Genomic DNA, 22,569 nt, shown 5'->3' on the forward strand with positions numbered 1-22,569 from the left:
CGAGTCACGTGTTTAGGACACTTAAAGAAACAAGATTTAACTGACCACCAGCCATCTGATAAACACAGAGGTAGAGTGACTTGGTGTGAAATGGACAATTCAGATGATTCTCCCTGTCAGGGGAATTATTGAACCACCGTGACCATTGTAATGGTCATTTTGATTGGGCTGTATCTTGGAAAAGGAAGCAGGTGAATTCTGCATTGGATCGTGACAATTGTGATGGTCATTTCAACTGACCCGTGCCTAGGTTTTGGAAGCATCATGGAAGTCACACATTTCATTCCCCTACGCAAGGAAATGGGGAGTTGTGACAACCATTCATATGAAAGGACATTTCTCTGGAAAAAAACTCGACAAGGATTTGTGAGTTTTCAGCAGACCAGTTACTTGGTCTCTCCCACCTTCTTTGTAATTACTTCTGGGCATCAGTTTAAAAGTCTGCCTTTCAACACAGGATTTCTAAGACTGAAATTTGGAATTACTTTACAGAATTGTGGCTAAGCTGTAAAGGTTTGGGTATTGCGCACGTCCATAGTTGGGGTCAAATTTAGCTAAGTTGTATTATTAGTAGTTATTAATAAATATGTTGTTTAAAAGAAAAATGATACCAGTCTCTTGTTGAATTTCTATTGCTGCTGGTTTGCACTGTAACAGTTTGACCTGGCGTATTCTGTGTAGCTTCCAAACTTGTGTATGAAATTGATCTACAAAAGTCATTGCTGTTCATTTTATGTTACATCGGCAGGCTCTTGCTTCAAAACCCTTCCACCTCCTCTTCAGGATGTTCTTGGTCAACTCTTTAAAATTGTTGACTATGTGAAAAGTGGGACCTTGAATTCTTGGTTGTTTAAATAATTGTGTGAAGGTATGGGTTCAGAGCATCAGAACCTTGTCTACTACACTAAAGTGTATTGGCTATCAACAGGAAATGTTGTGGCATGAATGTTTGAACTATGAGAAGATTTGCAGTTGGTCTTGAAGATGCAAAAAAGTACAAACTGGAAACATGGTTTGATGAAAAGTTGTGGGCATTTCGTCTTGCCCACCTTCTGGATATTTCTGATCAACTGAACAAATTGAATCTCAGGCTGTAAGGCAAGGACACAACTATCATCCAGTTTGGTGATGCTCTCAATTCATTTATATAAAAACTTGAAAACTGAAAACACAAGGCTGAGGGAGGGAATGTTGCCATTTTTGAATCTCTTTCAGCAGTAGCTGTAAATGGAATGAATGCTGATGTTGCAAAGGAAGTTGTCTCGCATCTCAGCTGTCTCTGAGAAGAATTCCCACACTATTTCCCAGAAATCAGCTGAGAAGGACTGGCACTGGTGAGGAACCCTTTGTTAAAGTCAAGGAAGTCCTTGATGATTGGCAAGATGAACTCATTGATCTTCAAAATAATTCTGGATGCAGCGATGTATTTGAGACTTTGTCTATCTCTGAGTTTTGCCCAAAAATTACAGAGATACCGCAACAGTGCGAAGGAGTATTTTCAGATGATCCTGACCTTCATGACCACTTTGTAAATCAGGCTTTTTGACTTTACTGCAGTTGAAGACAAAGGCATGAAACCACATTGAAGTGGAGGCAGATCTCGTATCCATTATTCACAACAGAACCAAGGATGTGGAAACTGGTGAAGAAACTTCAGGAACCGGGGTCTCATTAAAGTGGCTTGAACTTTGATTTTGATTGAGAGATTTTATGTTCAGTTTATGGTTCCAGTGTTTTCTTATTATTTAAAAATGTTAAATAAAATACTTTAAATGAGGTAAAGATGTGTTTCTTACAGAGCTGCCTTTGACTTGATCGATCTTTGCCACTAATGGGCCATGGCATGTTGGGTCAGAAGTCCGGTAGACCTCAGACCAAAAAAGAATGAGAACCGGCGTTTTAAATTATTAATGATTACTATTTTTTGAGGAAAAATTTAGAAACAATTGGAAATAATTACTGGTGTAAATTTCATTTCCTGACCATTGACTCCATCCCTCTCCTGGGGGGCTGTTGGAAGCCTATTTGGACTGTTGACAACTTTGGTGTTATGCCTCCTCCAAGGCTAATGGTTGCATTTGTGCGACAATGCCATCACTGCCCCTGCCTCAAATTTGTTGGTGAAACTCATCTCAATCTCTCTCAACTCTTCAGTACTCACTTGGCTATCCTCTGTTCTACTACTTTCTGTAAATTGGAGACCATCTTAATTATTGCTGTTCATATTGTAATTCACCTGTCTTTGTCACCCTACAATCCAGTGGTTGCTTACATCCATTTGTTTCTGGTTAAGTAGAGCCTTCTCAATGGAACTTATTCCTTTGACAATAAAATTTCAGAATTTGGAGATCCAGGTATTCTACTTTAGGTCTTGGATTAAATCTACGGTTCTTAACATTTTTCTTTCCACTCACATACCATTTAAGTATTCCTTATGCCATCGGTACTCTGTGATTAGAAAGGGATTGTTTAAGGTGGTATGTGAATGGGAATGAAACGATGAGAATCACTGCTCTAGACCCAATTGTTACTGAAATATTTTGCTTGAGAAAATTGCCATTGGCCTATTTCCTTTGAAGTTGCAAAACCGTGCACTTAACGAGTCAATTAGGTACGAATTAAACAGTTGTTTTCAACCTTTTTCTTTCCACCCATACCACCTCACTAATCACAGAGCACCTGTGGTATAGGGAATACTTAAAGTGATATGTGAGTGGAAAGAAAAAGGTTGAGAACCACTGGATTAAACTATTTAACCTATTTACTAATTTCCAACAAGAAATACATTAAACTTAATTGGTTGAGTTCTGGGAATTGGATCCATCATACATTTCACAAGATCACAAGATATAGAAGCAGAAGGAGGCCTATTGGCCCTTTGTGTCTGCTCTGCCATTCTAATCGTGAGCTGATCCATCCATGCACTCAGCTCCACTCCCTGGCGGCCTTCACCCTGTAATTCTTGATGCCCTAACTAATCAAATACCTGTCAATCTCCGCCTTAAATACAGCCAACAACCTCGCTTTCATAGCCGCCTGCGGCAATGATTTTGACAAAATCACAACCCTCTGGCTTAAGAAACTTCTCCACATCTCTGTTTTAAATTTGTTTTTATCTGGAACTTGTGCCCTTTTGTCCTAGACTCCCCTAGCATGGGAAATAACCTTGCAATATGTACTCTATCCAAGCCTTTCAACATTTGAAATTCTCTTATGATGTCCTGTTCATCCTTCTGTACTCCCAACAAGTACAGTCCAAGAGCCAACAAATGTACCTCATATACTAACCCTTTCATTCCTGGTATCATTCCAGTAAATCTTCTCTAAATGCTCTCCAATGCCAGCACACCCTTTCTCAAATAAGGCACCCAAAACTGTACTCCAAACGTGGTCTCACCAGTGCCCTATATAATCTCAACATTACATCCCTGTTTTTGTATGCTATTCCTCTAGAAATTAATGCCATTTTGGTGTTCTCTGGCTAATTGCTGTGCTCCGTATTTGTGAATTTAGGTGCTTCACTTTGCACTCTTGGAAGTGCTCAGGAATGTGAGAGTTATTGAACTCCATTCTAAACAGAGCTATCATAGCATTACTTAGAGAGATGAGTTACTGACAGCAGGGTTCGGCCACAAACCAGTCGCTACCCCTGCCCTCTCTTCTGCTGCATTAGGAACTTGCCATGAATCCTTACCCCATCCTCTGCTGTGCTGGAAACTCAGCACTCTTGTAGCAATGAAGTACCGGTGGCTCAGTTTGGAGAAGTGGCTTGTGAGGGTTGATGTGGTGAGATGAGATACTGTAACCAGCATGTTGAGAGTAGGCATTCGATTGACAGCACCCCCTCCATGAATTGTCACAGTGCCTGGATCCATTTCTCCCTTACTGCTGTCCTCTTTTTGACTACACACTTCTCCCCATCCCAGAGATTTTTATGTGGTAACAAGTTCACCAAGTTGATCAAGCCATGCAGTGAAACAGAGTGGGAGAGAGAGAGTAGTTTCCATCAATACAAAAATAAATGATGGCCAAGAACATAGGAAATGGGAGATCCATCAGCTTCGTGGCCTGCATTCTTCATGCCAATCAGGATCTACCACTGAGCCCCACTCTCAAAGCTGATTGGCTGCATCACTTGCCCTCAACTGTCCAATGCCAGTCCTCAAAGGTAGTCTTTCCACACTTGATCTGAGGAGTGATTTGTTGGTGGATGTGTACCAGGGAGAACAAAGATTCCCTTCAGTTACCCAACAGGAAGCACTGGGGGCGCACCAGGTTCATAACAGGTCAGCGTGCAGCTGAGCAGATGTTTCTTTGAAGTAGGTACGTAACTGTGGGTGTTTTGGATATGGACTAAAAACACTATAATATAAAGTAGAACACTGAAGAATCAGGCCCTTCAGCCCACCATGTTGTTGCCAGCCTTGCATTCATCTACCCACATGAGGGTGCATAGGAAGCTTCTTAAATGTTGTGAGGTGACCTTGGGCAGTGCACAATGAATTAGCCCTGGAGAGATGTCCATTAAGCAATGTTGCCACCGTTATGCCAACTTTATTTTGTTTTAAGTATTTTCTAGCCTGTGTTGTGTCTTTACAATGATTCATGAGGGGGAAATATAAGATGTTAGAAAATTTAATTTTAAGTCACTGTAATTCACTTGACAGGGTTCTATATAAAGGAAGTGAATCTTTAAGAGTTTGAGATATAGTGCTGGGATAAAATGACAAATATTTGTGCTCCTATAAGTAGTAGTATAATAAAAATATTTTAGTTTCAAATATAATGCTGAGGTGCATCTTGTATTTATCGTACTTCATTACTTCATTAATGCTTCATTACTCCGCATTCTAGCCAGGCATTCCTATTGATTTGATTTATCAGTAGGTTGATAGTGAGGAATGCAGAAAGCAGACTAATTTATGACAGACTTCATTCACTGTGCAGTAAGAAGACGTTTTGAGATGGTGTTTTCCTTTTCAAAATTTTATTTTTCAATTTTTCCAAAGCAAACATCTGAAAAAAGAAAAAAAAATCCTTTATGTCATATTTACACTTTCTTTTAGTATAATTCACTTCTCAGATACAAAAACTATGTCAGTTTGCTTGTAATTTCATTCCCTCCCCCAGAAATTTGAAAATTAAACTACAACTAAAACCATTAAAGTGTCAAACAAAGAAATGGTAAAAAGAAAAGAAAAATTCAACATACCACCAGTCTTTCTAATCTACTGCCACTGTTGTCTTTATGTAGTTTGTTAGCTTTTTAGAACTGTGGGCTGAGAGATACTGCTGGAGAAACTGGATTCGCTAGAAAATTATAACAGGCGGCAGAATGTAAGGATTGTGCGGCTAAGGGAAGGGACGGAGGGACAATAATTTGTGGAATATTTTGGGAAATGGATCCCGAAGATCCTTGGAATAAATGGGCGTGATGAGCCCATTGTAATTGAGAGGGGCACACCAAACCTCCAGTCCCCGACCAGGGCCGAACCCACGCCTGGTATTGATAAGACTGCATAAATATCAAGACGGGGAGATGATACTCTGTGTGGTGTTACAGAGTCCAGGGGACCCCAAAAACCAGTAGCAATAGATATGCACCACAACACAGGGTTACTTAAACAAAAGTAGTTTTTAATTATAATTGAACATGAAAACAGAATTAAACTTTAACATATTACTTAGCCTACTTACTTAACCTACCTAACCTACTTAATCCCCCCCTAATACTAAGCGTAGGTGTGTGTAATGTATATTTAAGATTAGAAAAGTTCTTTGGATCACAGTCCAATCTCACTAGTTGCAGGCAATTCTTGTACTGTGCACAGAAATTAGCATTAACAAAGTTCACCAGTCTTTGGTTCTTAACAGGCAGATGGTTACCATTCAGGAGGGTTCTTGCTGGTTTTCAGAGAAAGAGAGAGAGAGATAGAGAGAGAGAGAGAGAGATTCTTTTTGCAGGATATCCGCAACTGATTCCTTCTCAATCCGTCTTGCTGACGAAACTTTCCCCCTTCAAGATTCTCCAGATGATCCTCTTTCTTTCAGGTCACCTTTCAGACTGCCAGTCTTCTCCTTTGACCAGCCAGGCTTCCAAAGTTTGCCAGCTTGTCCTTCTGAAACTGATTTCTGTGTCTCTCCTCTCTGTTTCACTCCCTCCCTCTCTGAGAGCCAGAATGTTCTGAGTCTGCCTGCAAAGATCACATGCTCTCCCAGACCAGCTGGATTCTGCAACTTGGTTGCTCTTTCTGCAAAAAGCACCCTGCAAAATTCCTGCAAAATTTCTGTGTTTTGAAATGTGTGTGTGCAACCTGCTCTAGCAATTCTTCCTAAACCACCTCAAAATACTCTGTCACAGTGGCCAGGGAACATAATGGGCCACTGATAGATGAAGGAGCGAGGTTTATCCTTGAGTACAGCACTGGTCAGAAAGAGGAAAGAATTTGTCGCCATAAAGAGTTGTTTTGAGATGTTGAAGAATGATTACTCATCCCAAGTGCACCTCTGACATCATGAATTCTATACAATATGTGTAACCTAACACAAAAGGAATTTAAAGACAATTTTTATTAATAAGTCATACTTTTCTATTGGAAAAATATATTCTAAAATCAGAATGTTTAAAGAGGTGAAAAATGATCTTGTTAGTAAAATCCCATATATAACCATGAAGTATACTAGGTTTAATAATTACACCAGCACCCTGATTACTTTGGAACTCTGCTTTTATTAACTGAAATTTATTGTTCTATTTGTGGTATTGCATGGTTATGACCGTATTCCACATTGTCAGCAATGCTCCCTTTTTAACAGCTTTGTAAAGTGTTTCAAAACTATATCCCTCTGTCACACAAGTTTGGCAGATTATGATGAACTTATCAAAACTGTTTATTTTGTCATCCATGCAGTCAGCATTTTTTTCTCCTTTTATGACATTCTTTCACCTAATATATCTTCTGGGGGTGACCTTTTTCTTTTCTTTTTCTCTCCACCTGATTTGCTTACTCACTTGAATAAATAGGCAGCCAAACATTTTAAACAAAGTTGGAGAAATCATCATGCTGGAGAAGTTTGCTTTATTTATTCACAAAGGAATTAATGTACATTAAGCTGACTATATCAGAACTGCATAAAATGCTTTATGAAACCTTGAGGACAATTTTACTTATTTGGAGATGACTTTGTGTGTCTGGCACCTGCTCTTAAATATTTGTCAAGTATGAACAATTGATGTAGCATTAAACTTTACTGTGGTCCTTGGTCATTACCTCAAGTGAATTATGTTGTTTCTATCTCCTCCTTTATGGGGGACTTGAAAGATCTGACTGCTAATTTTCAGGGATGAAGTCTATGGTAAGTTATGCATAAACCTCTCCCTGTCAGAACCTGTTGGGTTCTTGGGTTGGAAAAACCCATTTGACAACCACATCTATTCCCTTCTGGTTGAATTTTTATTGGTGAGTGAGAGAGAAATGATTGATGGTTGGAGTGCAATTATGATTAGCAAAGACAGTTACCTGCTTCCAGTTTTTCAGTGGCATTCTGAATGGATTTAGGAAAGGGAAAAGAGAATGAAGTGAAAGGAACTATTTGTAATTACTCTGATGTTCCTCCTTGAATGTAGTTCAGAAATATTTCTTGGCATTGTTTTCATGCAACCAGTGCTGTGTGTGAATGAAACACAAATTTGTCTTTACCGTTTGGCCATGTGTACCTCCTTTAATAAAACTGGTCTGTTGCATGACTCCCCAGAAGGTATGAAATCATACCTTCATGAGGGAAACTGAGGTTTCAGGAACTGTGGGAGGCATTGCCAGTGACAAGCGATTTCTTGCACCCTGTGATTAAACATAATGGTACAAGTGAGGCAGAAATCAAAAAGTGATAAGGTGCTGGCTTGATGAAACATGATTGTGTGTGCAATGCTGTGAGGGAAGGTGTGGTTACAGATAACAAGAGGTGTGGGATAGAAAAGGTGATTTACAAGGCAATCCTTGAGGGCAATGGGAAGAATTAATGAAGGAGGGTCAAAGACACCAAAGTGAACAAATTAATATATTGTCCCTGGCTTCTCTAATGAGATCACTACATTTCTCTCTGCACAACAACAGGTCTTGAGCCAGGATGGTGGTGCTCAGCTTGATTGCCTCCTTTGTGAGATTTGAATGTCATGCCGGGTAGGTCTCCAGTATTTGACCACAAGGTGCATTCCTCTATCCAAGTTTCTATGATGAGGGTCCCCTGAATTTGGGACCATTTTTATCACCTTGGCTTCTGCTTTCAAAGCTATTTTTTTTTACCATTTTTGTTAGCCACAGGTTTTAATCTGGGTCTTTCTGTGCTACACACATTACTCCCCTAGCCATCCAGTCTTATGGGCCCAGTCCTCAATCTGTGATTTCTCAGTGATACAAGGAGGTGTAGAAATCCTGATGTACTCTGCCTCAAAATGCATAGTGCCAATGGAAATTTTAGATTATCAGCTGACATTACACATCGGTTAATATTTTAAGCAGTTAAGATGATTTTGTTTGGCAATTGTACATGTTCTTAAGAATTGTATTAAAAGCTCACAAATGCTGGAGGAACTCGGGAGGTCTCGCAGCATCCATAGGTGGTAAACATATAACCAATATTCCTGGCCAGATATGAGTATACCTTGAAGGCCTGAAACATTGATGTCAGTTATCGATCTTTACCTTCCTTGGACACTGCGAGACCTGAGTTCGTCCAGCAATGTTGTGTTTTTACTATAATCAAAGCATCTGCAGACTTTCATGTTTCACTTCTTAAGTATTTTTGTTTTCAAATCCTAAAAAAACCACAGTGAGTAGATGACTATATTATGCTTTGCAAACTTTATTGATGAGAGCGCATGTTGTCTTATTTGTTTAGAACATTAATTCTACCATGCATGTCATTCTGTGAAGCGGCGAGAGAAGGCTGTGAGCCACTTTTACAAAAGGTGGAGTCTGGATGGCCTGACTTCATGAAGTGCTCCATGTTTTTCAACGATACAGGAATGACAAACACCAGCACGATGTGTTTCTCACCACAACACATGGAAGGAAAAAGTAAGCAAGACTGTTCACCACCTATTATCACCCTAGTTTCCTGGCCTCTTAATTTAACTTGTTAGTCTGCATCACCAAAGCACAGTTTTGTGTGCTGAGAGAGATTAATTTAATCTCCTGTTTAATTGCTACTTTTAAAATCTTAGGATGTGAAATGTATTTAAAACTGTCTTGTATCTAACTCTTTGAAGAGTTTATATAATTTTCAAAATCTGAGCAGGCATACTTCATCTAACTTTAAATTTGCCATATTTTTATCTGATTTTATAAAGCCCTTCTTGGATTGTTTCCTTGATATTTGAATTGGAGTCCTGTTTAACCTAAAAAGTTATCAAGGCATCTTTTTCAATATGTCATTCGTGCAGACCGTTTACATGAAGTGGGAAAATTTTGATGTTGTGTAATTGTTTTTTTAAAGCTTATTTTAACATTTTTTTGTGAAGGGTACCTGTAGAGCTCGTCGAAAGAATCAAAGACTTGTTGATCCAAACCAAGGCTTTTATTAGCAAAAGACAGGAGCTCTTCACAGGTGGCCGACCAGTCTGGAATGATCCGACCTGGCTAGGGACATAACCCTTTAAGGCTCAGACAGTAGGCGTGGCTAAGCTCTCAGCCAATCGCTGTAAGCACAGTCTAGATACTGTAACTATATACACTATATACATTGGTGATAGATCTGTACTATCACAGTTCTTTCTTTTCTTTGGCTTGGCTTCGCGGACGAAGATTTATGGAGGGGGTAAATGTCCACGTCAGTTGCAGGCTCGTTGGTGACTGACAAGTCTGATGTGGGACAGGCAGACACGGTTGCAGCGGTTGCAGAGAAAAATTGGTTGGTTGGGGTTGGGTGTTGGGTTTTTCCTCCTTTGTCTTTTGTCAGTGAGGTGGGCTCTGCGGTCTTCTTCAAAGGAGGTTGCTGACCGCCGAACTGTGAGGCGCCAAGATGCACGGTTTGAGGCGATATCAGCCCACTGGCAGTGGTCAATATGGCAGGCACCAAGAGATTTCTTTAGGCAGTCCTTGTACCTCTTCTTTGGTGCACTTCTGTCATGGTGGCCAGTGGAGAGCTCGCCATATAACACGATCTTGGGAAGGCGATGGTCCTCCATTCTGGAGATGTGACCTACCCAACGCAGCTGGATCTTCAGCAGCGTGGATTCGATGCTGTCGGCCTCTGCCATCTCGAGTACTTCGATGTTAGGGATGAAGTCGCTCCAATGAATGTTGAGGATGGAGCGGAGACAACGCTGGTGGAAGCGTTCTAGGAGCCGTAGGTGATGCCGGTAGAGGACCCATGATTCGGAGCCGAACAGGAGTGTGGGTATTAAAACGGCTCTGTATACGCTAATACCCAAGTTCTATTATCTCTTCAGATCAATTATTCATCATTTGTTGGCCTATAATGCAAATATTGGTGTATTATTAATTTCTAAAGGACCACATTTGATCCACATTTCCTCATAAAGCTTCACCAGCAATTATTTAATTAAGTCAAGATTATTTTATTGTCATGTAATAAAACAGATGTGATATCACACAAAATTGCCTTTAGACTGCCTTATGGCAAAGATTCACTATCTTTGAAATGACCCTTACAGACAGAGAAAGAGAAGCAAAAGTGAATCCCTTATAAGACGGGCAGAAAGTAAGAGGGCTTGAATATAATACATAGGAAGGACCTATTTCCCCTGAGTGGATGCTCCACTTGTGCCCATGCACCATTCGGGCATTACTGCATCCAGTTCTCTCTTTGTGGTCTCCTCTATGTCGGAGAGACTGAGTGGAGACTGGGTGATCACTTTGTTGAGCACCTTTGCTTTGTTTGCTGAAATGACATATTTTCCAGTGCACCGTTCCCCATTTCTGAGTCTCCCTGTCTCTTTCTGTCTCTGTCTCTCTCCTCGTTTCCCTCTGCCTCCTTTCACAGAGCCAAAATCAATTCTTATCTCTCTTATCTATTGTTACAAGCTTGCAAAACCACATGAGCCTCTTAGTACAGTTAGTTCCACTCCAGGCAGCCTGCGGCTCTGATGAGTTCTTTCATCTATTGCCATTTTGTAAACAACAATCCATTAGTGAAGTCTCTTGGGCACTTTCCAAAGCTTTTGCAAATGCTCTTGGCACTGGCCTGCCTAACATGAGCAGAGCTCTAGTATTTTAAATACGATCTGTTTGTATGCAACCTACACTAAAAAAACCTTCCCCAATTTATCTCCCAAAAGCATATCTATATACAATACAAACACAACATATTCTGTCACAATATCCAATTAAAACTTTTGTTGGTCTGGATTCCTCTCCCTCCCATTTTTCAGTGTTTGTTCTGATGCCTTCCTGTTTTTTGCTCATGCCTTTAAGAGGGGCTCAGGCCTGAATTGTCAGTAATATATCTTTACCTTCTATGGACGCTGTGAGACCTGCTGAGTTCTCCCTTAATTTCTGTCTGCTTTTACCATTTTCCATAAGCAGAGAAGTTTAATTCCTAAAGAAAATATTTTATAAACTTAGAAGAAACTCCATAATTTCAGTTTATGCATTTTGGTTCAAATCATCTGCATAACATGAGTAGACTGATAGGGGCATGTGATTTAAGAATGAAACATTGGATTTAACAATAATGATTGAACAACTTGGAGAGGGATTTGTGGAAAAAAGAATTCTTTGAATGTTACAATTGTCAATTCAAATCAAGTTTATTGTCATCTGATTGCAGGACAGGCCAGCAAGACAACTTTCTCCGGGCCCCAGTGCAAAACACATGGACACACAACCAGACATATCCAACATACAGACAGACAATACATATGCAGGACTAGCATCATATATGCAAATAAATAAAGTTTTGTAAATATGAGAGTCTCGGATGGTTAATGTGAGTAATTCCTTTGGTCATTTAGAATTCTCACTGCTTGTGGGAAGAAGCTGTTTCTCAGCCTGGTGATGCTGGCTCTAATATCCCTGTATGTCTTGTCAGGAGTAACTGAAAGGTGCAGTGCGGAAGGGATCCTGAATTATTTTGCATGCCCTCTTCAGACAATGATCCTGATAAATAATGTGAATGAGGGGTGGGGTGGCGGGAGGGAGACTCAAGTGATCCTCGCTGCCACTCTTATGGTCCTGTGGATTGACCTCTGAACCATTTCTCTGCAGCAACTGTATCACACTGTGATGCAGCTGGCCAGGATGATCACGTTAGATCATCATTAGGTCAACATAATGGGGGCTGGTAGCCTTGCCAACTTCAGTCTTCTCAGGAAGTTCAGTCACTGTTGCGCATTCCTGACAAGCGAAGAGATGTGTGTCCATGATTGGTCACTAGTTAAGTGAACTCTAAGGAACTTGGTTCTCTCTACTATCTCTTCTAAAGAGTCGTTGATGTGTAGTGGAGGGAGGTCATTCCTGTTCCTTCAGAAGTCCATGATCATCTCCTTTGTCTTGTCCATGTGGAGAGTCTGGTTGTTACTGTTGCACCATACCACAAGTTTTTTCACCCCCCTCTGTAGTGTGACTCATCGTTGTTGATGATGAGGCCAACTGCTGTTGTGTCATCGACAAACAATGACACTGTTGGAGCTGGATCTGGTGATGGAGTTGTGGGTCCTGCTTGTATCACTTCTTCTTTTATCCTGTTCCATGTACCCACCGTCTGCTGCTCAGGTGCATTTTATATATCTTCCCTCTTAAAGCATTTTTACCTTTTCTTGTCTTTTTCTCTCCATTTATGTTTGGCATGCTGGCCATGTTTCAGTAAGCCATCAACAAACTACAGCCCCTTTCACACTGGCACCTTAACCGGTTACAGGGTTAGTGTGAATACTCGTGAATCGGCATGCAGGTGTCAACTTACCCCGGGGAATGGACTGCCTTGGTAGGGTGTATCATTCCCTGGAACACCTGATGCCTGCATGTCTATTAGCCCAGTGTGAAAGTGACATGGACTCTCCAGGGACAAAGTAGTGACGTGTTGATGAAATTTTTTGTGTGAGTGCAGGAACATGAAGGAAACAAAGATTAAAAAGGTATAAACTTTGTGTTCAATTTAGTAAATCCTGATCAAAATATTATGATCTTGTATTTAAACAAAATTAATCATGCCTAATTATAACATAATTAAGCATTAAGTACAGCACAGTATGAGCCCTTCAGCCCTGTTGTTGTGCCGACCCATATGAACATTTATAAAGGACTGTGGGAAAGTGGTAACGGAAATAAAACACATAGGCACACAATTTATAAAGACCATGGGAAAGTCTCAATGAGGATGAGAGAGAGCGATGGTGGACCTGCCCTCCCAGAATTCTTTGCAGCAGATAAAGGGCTGTATGCACAGAGCACTCATAAAGAGTTTTCTCTGCCACACAGAATTCTGGGAGGGCAGGTCCATCATCGCTCGATGTGTCATTCAGACGTCACCGGTGGAGGATAAGTGCCCCTGGCTCTTGGTGAGTGCAAAAGGATACAGAGAACTGGCTAACAGTGGTCCAGTGTGAATGGAAAAAAATGGCTTCTTTAACTGGTTCATTGAATGGCCAATTTACAGGTGAGCCAGTGTGAAAAGGATCTGATCCAACTACACAGGACTTCTCTCTAATAGAGAAATTCACCTTTAGTCCCGAAGATTTGTGGCCACCAACATTATTATTTTTCTCTTTCTGACATCTGACAAAGGTTTTGTCTGGATTTTAAACATTACCTTTCCACAGAAGCTGTCCAATCTATTTAGTTCTGACAGGTTTTTCCAATTTTATTTTTGCTTTTATAAAATGTTGGCCCCATTTTTCTTATCCTGCGTTTACTTATCTGACTTGCTGGGCTGCTCAAACAGCGTTACCATTAATAAAACATTAGACAGGCAAGCAGTTTGACGAGCTGCTAACTTTTGCTGTAAACCCATTTTGACTTGCCCTATCACAGATATTCCCTTTTATCTACACATCTCGACCAACCTTCTCTCCAAATGAAAATTAAGATGCATCTTTCTCTCTCCCAATTCTGCCAAAGGATCCCTAACACAAAAGATTGACGATTTATCTTTGTTTAAATGTTGCCTGAAACAAAAAGATGTTGCCTGACCTGTGGGTTTCTTTATCAGTGTTTTCCATTTCTGATGTGAAGTAGAAGTCTAGGATTGGAGATAAAAAACATATTTGATTGTGTCCTGAAAAAGAGAATAAGATAAATAAGAAAAAATAGAAATTATGAGGAAAAGGTCTGAAGTTGAGTCTGCACTGACTTGTTGGCAACTGTCGAGTTAAGATTGCACCATTTGAACTGAGGCGCTTAATGGATAAGAAAGGTAGAGAAATGGATGTAACATCATTGTTCCATGAGACTTCACTCACTACTACTTTTGAAATAAATTTCCTTACTTTAAGTATGATTGACATGTTAGAGTAAGAGCTGTGTAAGGAATCTGAACCATGACGCACAACTGCTACTTGTGTTCTAGTAGAATAGTGACTAAAGCTGTTTAAAAAAGCAACTCACTTCAACAGGGCTTTGCTGAGGAATTTACACTTGCAAACTTTAATCTCACTTTAAAAAAACAACTTTTAATTGGGACTCGCTGTTAACAGTTCTGTATTCTTGTTAATGAAGAAGAAATTAGACAGGATTTAGAAAGTGTGGATTGGACTAGGTTGTTTTCAGGCAAGAATGTGCTCAGTAAGTGGAAGGCCTTCAAAGGTGAAATTCTGAGGATAGAGTTCGAATGTTCCTGTAAGGACTGAAAGCAAAGTTAACAGTGGAGCTTTGGTTTTTGAGGGATATTATAGATCTGGTTCAGAATAAGAAAGAGGTGCATAGCAGGTACGGGCAACAAGGAGCGAATGCAGGAAAAAGCAAGGAAAATCAGGAGGGCTTAAAATGGACATAGTATGGCAGACAGATGAAGGAAAAATCCTTAGGGTGTCTGCAGGTATATTAAGAGGAATAAGATAGTGAGGGACAACATTGGTTCTCTTGATCATAATGGTCAGCTATGTATGGAGCCAGAAGTGATGGAGGAGATCTTAATTTTTTTTTTGCATCTGTATTTACTCAGGAGACTGGCATAGAGTCTAAGGAAGTAAGGCAAATGAGCAGCACGTTCATGGAATTTACACCGATTAAGCAAGAGGAGGTACTTGCTGTCTTAAAGTAAATTAACATGGATAGATAAATTCCCAAGGCCTGACAAGGTATTCTCTTGCACCTTGAGGGAAGCTAGAGCAGAATTTGGAGGGGCCCTGACAGATATTCTTTAAATGTCCTTAGTCACAGGTGAGGCACTGTAAGATTTGAGGGAAGCTCATGTTGTTCTGTAGTTTTTAAAAAAAGCTCTAAAAATAACTCAGGATATTATAGGTCAGTGAGCCCAACATTAGTAGTAGGTAAGTTACTGGAAAGTGTTCTAAGAGATCGGGTATACAAATATTTGGATAGCAAGGGACTGATCAGGGATGGTTAACAAACTGGAGGGCATGGGTTCAGGGTGGAAAGGGAGAAGTTTAGGGGGATCATGAGGGGGAATTTTTTCACAGAGCTAGTGGGACTATTGAACAAGCTCACAGCTGAAGTGGTGAATGCGGGCTCAATTATAACATTTCTGAAAAATTTGGACATCTGTGCTATAATGTCCGATGGTTTCATAAAAGCAAATTAATGAATGCACTCCCATTGGATTCCTTGAAAATATATTGTTAGCTTTATGAAATATGAACAGTGCCCTTGGAAAGTGAAATCTGTTTTGAAAGTTTTATAGACAATAATAAGGTTCCCACTGTTTGTAGCTGAATTCTTGTAAACTATGTCAGGTGCATTGTTATAGTGAAATCCAAGAATATATCTTGTTAAAAGTAAAGGCTTTGAAAAACATTTAGAAAAGCACTATTTAATTCTTGGGTTGTGCTGTAGACAATCTCTGGTAAATTTGTAAATGATCGAAAAATTTTATCATCCAATTTTACACAAAATTTGCCATTGCCAAAATTGTGCTCTGGCTTTGTTGCAGTCTGAGAGGTCATGGATCCAACTCATAAAGTGACTTTCAAAGGTTCCCTTTCTCATACCTTGAAGAAGGGCTAAGGCCTGAAAAGCTGGTTCTATACTGTGCCTTCCATAATGTCTAGGACAAAGACACTTTTTTTCCTTTATTTGTCCCTGTGCTCTACAGTTTTAAACTTGTAATCAAATAATTCTCAAGATTTAAGTGCACATTCCAGACTCTATTCAAGGTAATTTGTATACATTTTGATTTGACCATGTAGGTATTCCAGCACTTTTTTTTTCATAGTTATAGGTGCCTTCTCCAGCATCTGGAAGGCATGCTCAATTGGATTGGGATCCATTGACTGACTTGCCCATTCAAGAATTTTACAGGTTTCAGCTTTGAAAAACTCCTTTGTTACTTTAGCATTATGTTTGGGATCATTGTCTTGCTGTAGGATGAAGTGCCGTCCAATGAGTTTCAAAGTATTTGCTCAGACTTAAGCAGATAAGATGTTTGTATACACTTCAGAATTTATTTTGCTACTGCCATCAGCAGTTACATCATCAATGAAGATAAGTGTGACAGTACCTGTGGCAGCCGTATAGGCCCAGGCCATAACACCCCCTCCACCATGCTTCACAGATGAGGTGGTATGCTTTGCATCTTGGGCTGTACCTTTATGCCTCCAGATTTGGTCTTGCCTTCACTCTGATACAGGTTAATCTTAAACTCAACTGTTCACAAGATGCTTTTTCAGAATTCTGCTGCCACTTTTAAATACTTCTTCGCCAACTAACCTGGCCATCCTGTTTATGTGACTAACTTGTGGCTTGCATTTTGCAGTGTAGCCTCCATCTTTCTATTCATGTGGACAGTAGTCATTGACTTACCTGCATCTGCCTCCTGAGGAGTGTTTCCACTGTCAGACAGGCATTTGGGGATTTTTCTTCATTATGATGAGAATTCCTCTGGCATCAGCAGTGGAAGTCTTCCTTGGCCTACCAGTCCTTTTGCGATTACTGAGCTCATCAGTACACTCTTTCTTCTTAATGATGTTCTAAACAGTTTATTTGAGTAATCCTAAAGTTTGGGCAATATATCTTCCTGTTTTATTCTTGTTTTTCAACTTTCATTGGCACAACTCTGGTTCTCATTGAAAAAAATGGCAACTGTAGACTCGAAAGTTGATCAAAAGCTTAAAAACAAGCCCAGCTCTCCTATACTTGCACCAATGAAGCAATTAAACATTCCTGAATTCTCACAAATATCTGTGAAATCAAATGTCCCAAACATTATGGTGCCTGAAATGGGAGATTATGCAAAAAAAAATGCTGTAATTTGCATATGGTCAAATGAAAATGTATACAAATAACTTTAAATAAAATCTGGAACCTGCACTTTAATTACACGTGAATTGTTAGATTACAAATTTAGAACTGTGGAGCACAGGAGCAAATATCAAGGAGGGCACTGTATCTTTACCTTCTACGGACACTGCATGATCTGCTGAGATCTTTCAGCATTTTTTGGTTTTTACTACAATTGCAGCATCTGCAGACTTTAACGTTACACTTCCCTTGAAAGATTGTCATGGACACATTCAGCTTCATTTTACTTTGACAGAAATTGGCCTTGTGAAAACATTGATTTGGATTTTACAGGACAGTAAGATTTCCAAATGCTTGTGAAAATCTGAAAGTTGCCATTATCAACATATGCCAATGTTGAGGCTGACACAGCTCAACAAGATTGTAAAAGCTAGGTTAACTGCCCATTAGTTATTGCGGGAACTTGAATGAAAATCCTCGGGTCACATCTGAGAATGGGCTAATGTTTTCCCTATCCATTTCAATGAAACAAAGTAGCTGCAAGGGACTTGAATTACATTTTGTACATTTAAAAAGAAAAAAATGGCATTTTTAAAACTATTTAATTTTGATTTTTCAAAGACTCACACAAATCCAAACAAACAACACAATCTATTTCAACATTAGTATATAACATATTCTATTTTTTCCCCTACCCCTCTCCCTTCCCTCCCAAACCCTAATACAAAAAGATTATATAAATTAAACAAATACAAAGAACCAAATATCATTAAAGTCACAGACCCTTAAAGGGAACTTAAGAAGAACCCAAAGAAACCTAAAATAAAAGGATAACAAACAAAATGGAAGAGCACGTAGCCTGCGCCACAACCCACTTCACTGATCTCTAGCATCCACTGCTGGCACGGTAGTTGTATTCACTTTACCTAAGAGGGATATTATTACATCGGCACACCAATGTGTTGCAGATAGAGTTGCCACATCCTAACGAATGTGCCATATTTCCTCCTTAAATTGTACGTAATTTTCTCCAGGGGAATGAAACTCTGCATTTCCATATTCCATTATGTAATATTTAGTTGGGAGTCAGACGTACACATTACCGCTATACATTTCCTGGCTACCAATAAGGTGACCGTCACAAACTGAATTTGGTATCTGGACAGTTTACAACTCATGTCCATAACGTTTCCCACAAGGTGCAATTCCGGATCCTGTGGAAAATGAGCCTTCTTCTTGCTATCTATCCCATAGGGTGATGATGGTTTCTTTTAGTCAGTTTGTGGGGTTTGATATGAGGATATGCTACTCCTCAGAAAGGAACAGCGTGTGCATGAATGGATTTTATGTGAGTATGGGGTTTCGCAGGTCCAGGTCCACCCTCTCAACATCCCCTCCCAGATCCAGTGGCATTGTGAGGTCCAAGACGGCTGGGGGAAGTTCTGTTGCAGTGAATGGCCAGACCAAGCTTTGATACAAAGGATTCCCTTCATGCACTTCATAGTACGTATTTACTAGATGGCCATTGACCCTACAAGAGGGTTCGTCCACCCTTTGACAGGAGTTGTTTTTCATCCTGTAGGGTGTCTAGCCACCCTCCACACCAGGCAGGCCTGGTGGGGGTGCCAGTTTAGTCCTTACCATGCGACAGGCAGTACTGAGTTACATGGTACTAGTAGCACTCAGACGAGTGACCAGACATAAACTAATAAACTATTGGCAGTAGAGGGGCGTTTGCCTTAGAGAACAAATCTATCTGAGCTCTAATGAAGCTACAAAATTCTTGTTTTCCCAACAACAACTAATTACAGTGCCATATATACACTGTGGCCTGTTTATCTGGCATTATAATGGACAGGGTCAAAGGTGAATGGTAAAACAGCAATCAGTCTCTACTATCCTACCCTCCAATTGGGTCGGTGCCAAAAATAAATTAATTTTAGAGTAAGAATCATGTTGCCTCAAATAAAAGGGATAATCTAGGATGTTGCCTTCTCCAGACATCTATTAAATTGAACTTTTCATAAAGGCCAGGATATATTTGGCTGCCCTGGCCCTTATTACTTTCCTCACTGACTTGTCCAAGACTGGATCCAGACAAAAGTTAAATCCCCTCTAATCAAAACATTCTCAAACCCCTTTGTTACTTTCAAAAGTATAATTTGTATAAATTGTTCATCATCAAAATTCGTGGCATATATAATCATAAGTATCCATGATTCTGAGTATATTTGACAATGAATCATCACATATCTCCCACCTGGGTCAACGACCACTCCCCAGACCACCACCGGAATGTCTTTCCTCTGAAGATAGCCACTCCCCTGGCTTTGGAATTAAAGGAGAAAATCACCACCTGGCCGACCCACCCCCTTTTTAACTTTATATGTTCTTGATTTGTGATCTGGATCTCCTGCAGAAATGCTCTATCTGCTTGCATTTTTTTAGGTGTGCCACAACTTTTTCTCGATCAACCTGTTCATCCCATTTACATTAAAACTCACAAATTTAATTGCCTTGTCCATTATCCCAGAGCCTCTCCATTATTTTCCTCACCTTCCTTCTTTTTCCATGATACTTACCTTCTGTCCAGTTATCTTCCATAGATCTCTGACACAGGTGACCATGCTCCAAATAAAACCTAAACAAACAAAAACAACTAAAACCAACAAATCAGAAAAAGAAAAAAAGACAAGAAATGCCTCGAAATAATCCCCCTCCCATTCTCTTCATCCCCTTCCCCTCCTGGCACCAATATCGAATACATTGATGCCATCTCTCCCATTATTTTGGAGTGTGCCTACTGCACCTATCTAACTCCTTCACTATTCTTTTAGTATTTAAGACTATTTAATCTTGTGAAATTTTGAAGGTATTTGTATATCTCAGAAGTATTTGTGGTGTTACAACAAATTAAAGTCCAGGAGTTATACAGTAGAGGAATGGGCCCTTCAACCCCATTGCATTAGTGTCAATTATCCAGCACTCATCTCATCTAATGCCATATTTCCTCTCAAATTCCTATTAGTTTTCCTGGCCTCTTCTCCTGCCACAGATCTACACCAGGAGAAATTTACAATAGGCAGTTAACAGGTATGTGTTTGGGATGTGGGAAGAACTTGCAAGCCAATCTTATTACTGTAGAGTTTTTCAAGGAGGTTACCAGGAAGGATAGGCTGTGGATATTGTCTACAAGGCCCCACATGGAAGTTGAGTCAGAAAGGTTCAGCCATTAGGCATTCATGGTGAAGTAGTGAACTAGATTCGGCAATGGCTGGATAGGAAAAGCCAGAGAGTAGTGGTCGATGATTGCTTCTCAGACTGGAGGCCTGTGACTAGTGGTGTGACTCAGGGATCAGTGCTGGGACCATTGTTGTTTGTCATTTAAATCAATGATCTGGATGATAATGAGATAAGTTGGATCAGCAAGTTTGCAGATGCCATTATGGGTAGTGAAGAAGGTTTTCAAAGCTTGCAAAGGGATCTGGACCAGATGGAAGAAAGGGCTGAAAAATAGCAGATGGAATTTGATGCAGACAAGAGTAAGGTGTTGCATTTTGGAAGGACAAACCGAGAAAGGACATACACAGTGAATGGTAGTGCACTGAGGAGTGTGGTAGAACAAAAGGATCTGGGACATAATTCCCTGAAAGTGGCATTACACATGGATAGGGTTGTACAGAGAGCTTCTGGCATATTCACCTTCATAAATCACAGTATTGAGTATAGTGTTATGGTGAAGTTGTATATATTTAAAATTTAGAGATACAGCACAGTAAAAAGCTATTTCAGCTTACGAGACTGTACCACCCAATTTACACCCCCACCCCCGTACATTTCTAATGGAGGAAACTCTAGCCCCTAGGGAAAAATCACGCAGACACGGAGAGAACATGCAAACTATTTGCAGACAGAGTAAGATTCAATCTGCAATCCCCATCGCTAAAGCTATAAAGACATTGTGATAACCGTTACACCAACCATGTCACCCAAAGATATTTAAGACATTGGTCAGGCAAATTTTGATGTATTGTGTACAGTTTTTGTCACTTAACTACTGGAAAGATATCAATAAGATAGAAAGAGTAACGAGAAGATTTGCTAGGATATTGCCCAGACTTCAGGAACTGAGTTACAGAGAATGGTTAAGCAGGTTAGGACTTTATTCCTTGAAGTGTAGAAGAATGACGGGAGATTTGATAGAAGTGTTTAAAATTATAATGGGGGATAGACGGAGTAAATATAGATGGGCTTTTCCCACTGAAGGTAGGTGAGATACAAACCAGAGGACATGGGTTAAGAGTGAAAGGGGAAAAGTTTTGGGGGAACTTCATGCTGAGAGTGAAGGGAGTGTGGGACAATCTCCAAGCTGAGGTGGTGATTGTGGGCTACATTTTAACATTTAAGAAGAATTTGGACAGGTTCATGGATGGGAGAGGTATGGAGGACTATGGATTGGGTGCACGTCAATGGGACTAGGCAAAATAAATTGTTCAGCACAGACTAGAGGAGCCGAAGTGGCCTGTTTCTCTGCTGTAATGCTCAATGGAGAAGGACTTCATACAGCACTAGATGTCAGAAATGAATGTTGCGTGATTTTATTACTGAGAATGTTTGTTTGTCCCATTCCGTTGTTGTTTCCACAGTTGCAGGAGAGTATGATGCACGACATGTTCTAAAAAGAAAACTCTTGTTCCCTGAACATAGGCAACAATTTTTAATCAAGGTAATTGTCAATGCTGCTTGCTGGTTGCAGAATTCCAGCCAGACATCCTGAGATTATCGATTTGTCTCCCACCAGTACTGTAGTGGGAGAATGAAATGGAATGCTAACGTATGTTTATAGTGGGGCTTGATTTTTCTTTTGAAAATTTTATTTTCCATTTGCATCAAATATAAATATATATTTCTTCGTCTTGAATAATATAAAATCGATGCAGAATGATACATTATTTTGTTTTTATCTCCCATCCCTCCCCCTCTCCCAAAATGAAAGAGAAAAGAAAAAGAATGAAAAAAGAAAGCACGTCTGAATACATATTGTGATAGTACAGATTCTATCACCAATGTGTATATGTACAGATGGTAGTGTAGGATGACTGTGATTGGCTGAGAGTGCAGCCACACCTACTGGCAGGTCTTAAAGGATTGCCCCTAGCCAGACCAGGTCATTCTGGACTGGTCGACCTACTTG

General features: G+C 40.0%; 1 protein-coding gene across 1 annotated transcript in view; it reads left to right on the plus strand.

Annotated features, from left to right (window-relative positions):
• The window catches only part of corin (corin, serine peptidase), a 196,190-nt gene that overhangs the window by 58,178 nt on the left and 115,443 nt on the right, over positions 1–22,569 (plus strand). The window contains exon 4 of the mRNA XM_069924726.1: positions 8,899–9,077. Coding sequence (XP_069780827.1) covers positions 8,899–9,077 — 179 coding nt within the window. The remainder of the gene's footprint in view (positions 1–8,898; positions 9,078–22,569) is intronic.

This window comes from Narcine bancroftii, chromosome 3, assembly GCF_036971445.1.
Source record: "Narcine bancroftii isolate sNarBan1 chromosome 3, sNarBan1.hap1, whole genome shotgun sequence".
Lineage (NCBI taxonomy): Eukaryota > Metazoa > Chordata > Chondrichthyes > Torpediniformes > Narcinidae > Narcine > Narcine bancroftii.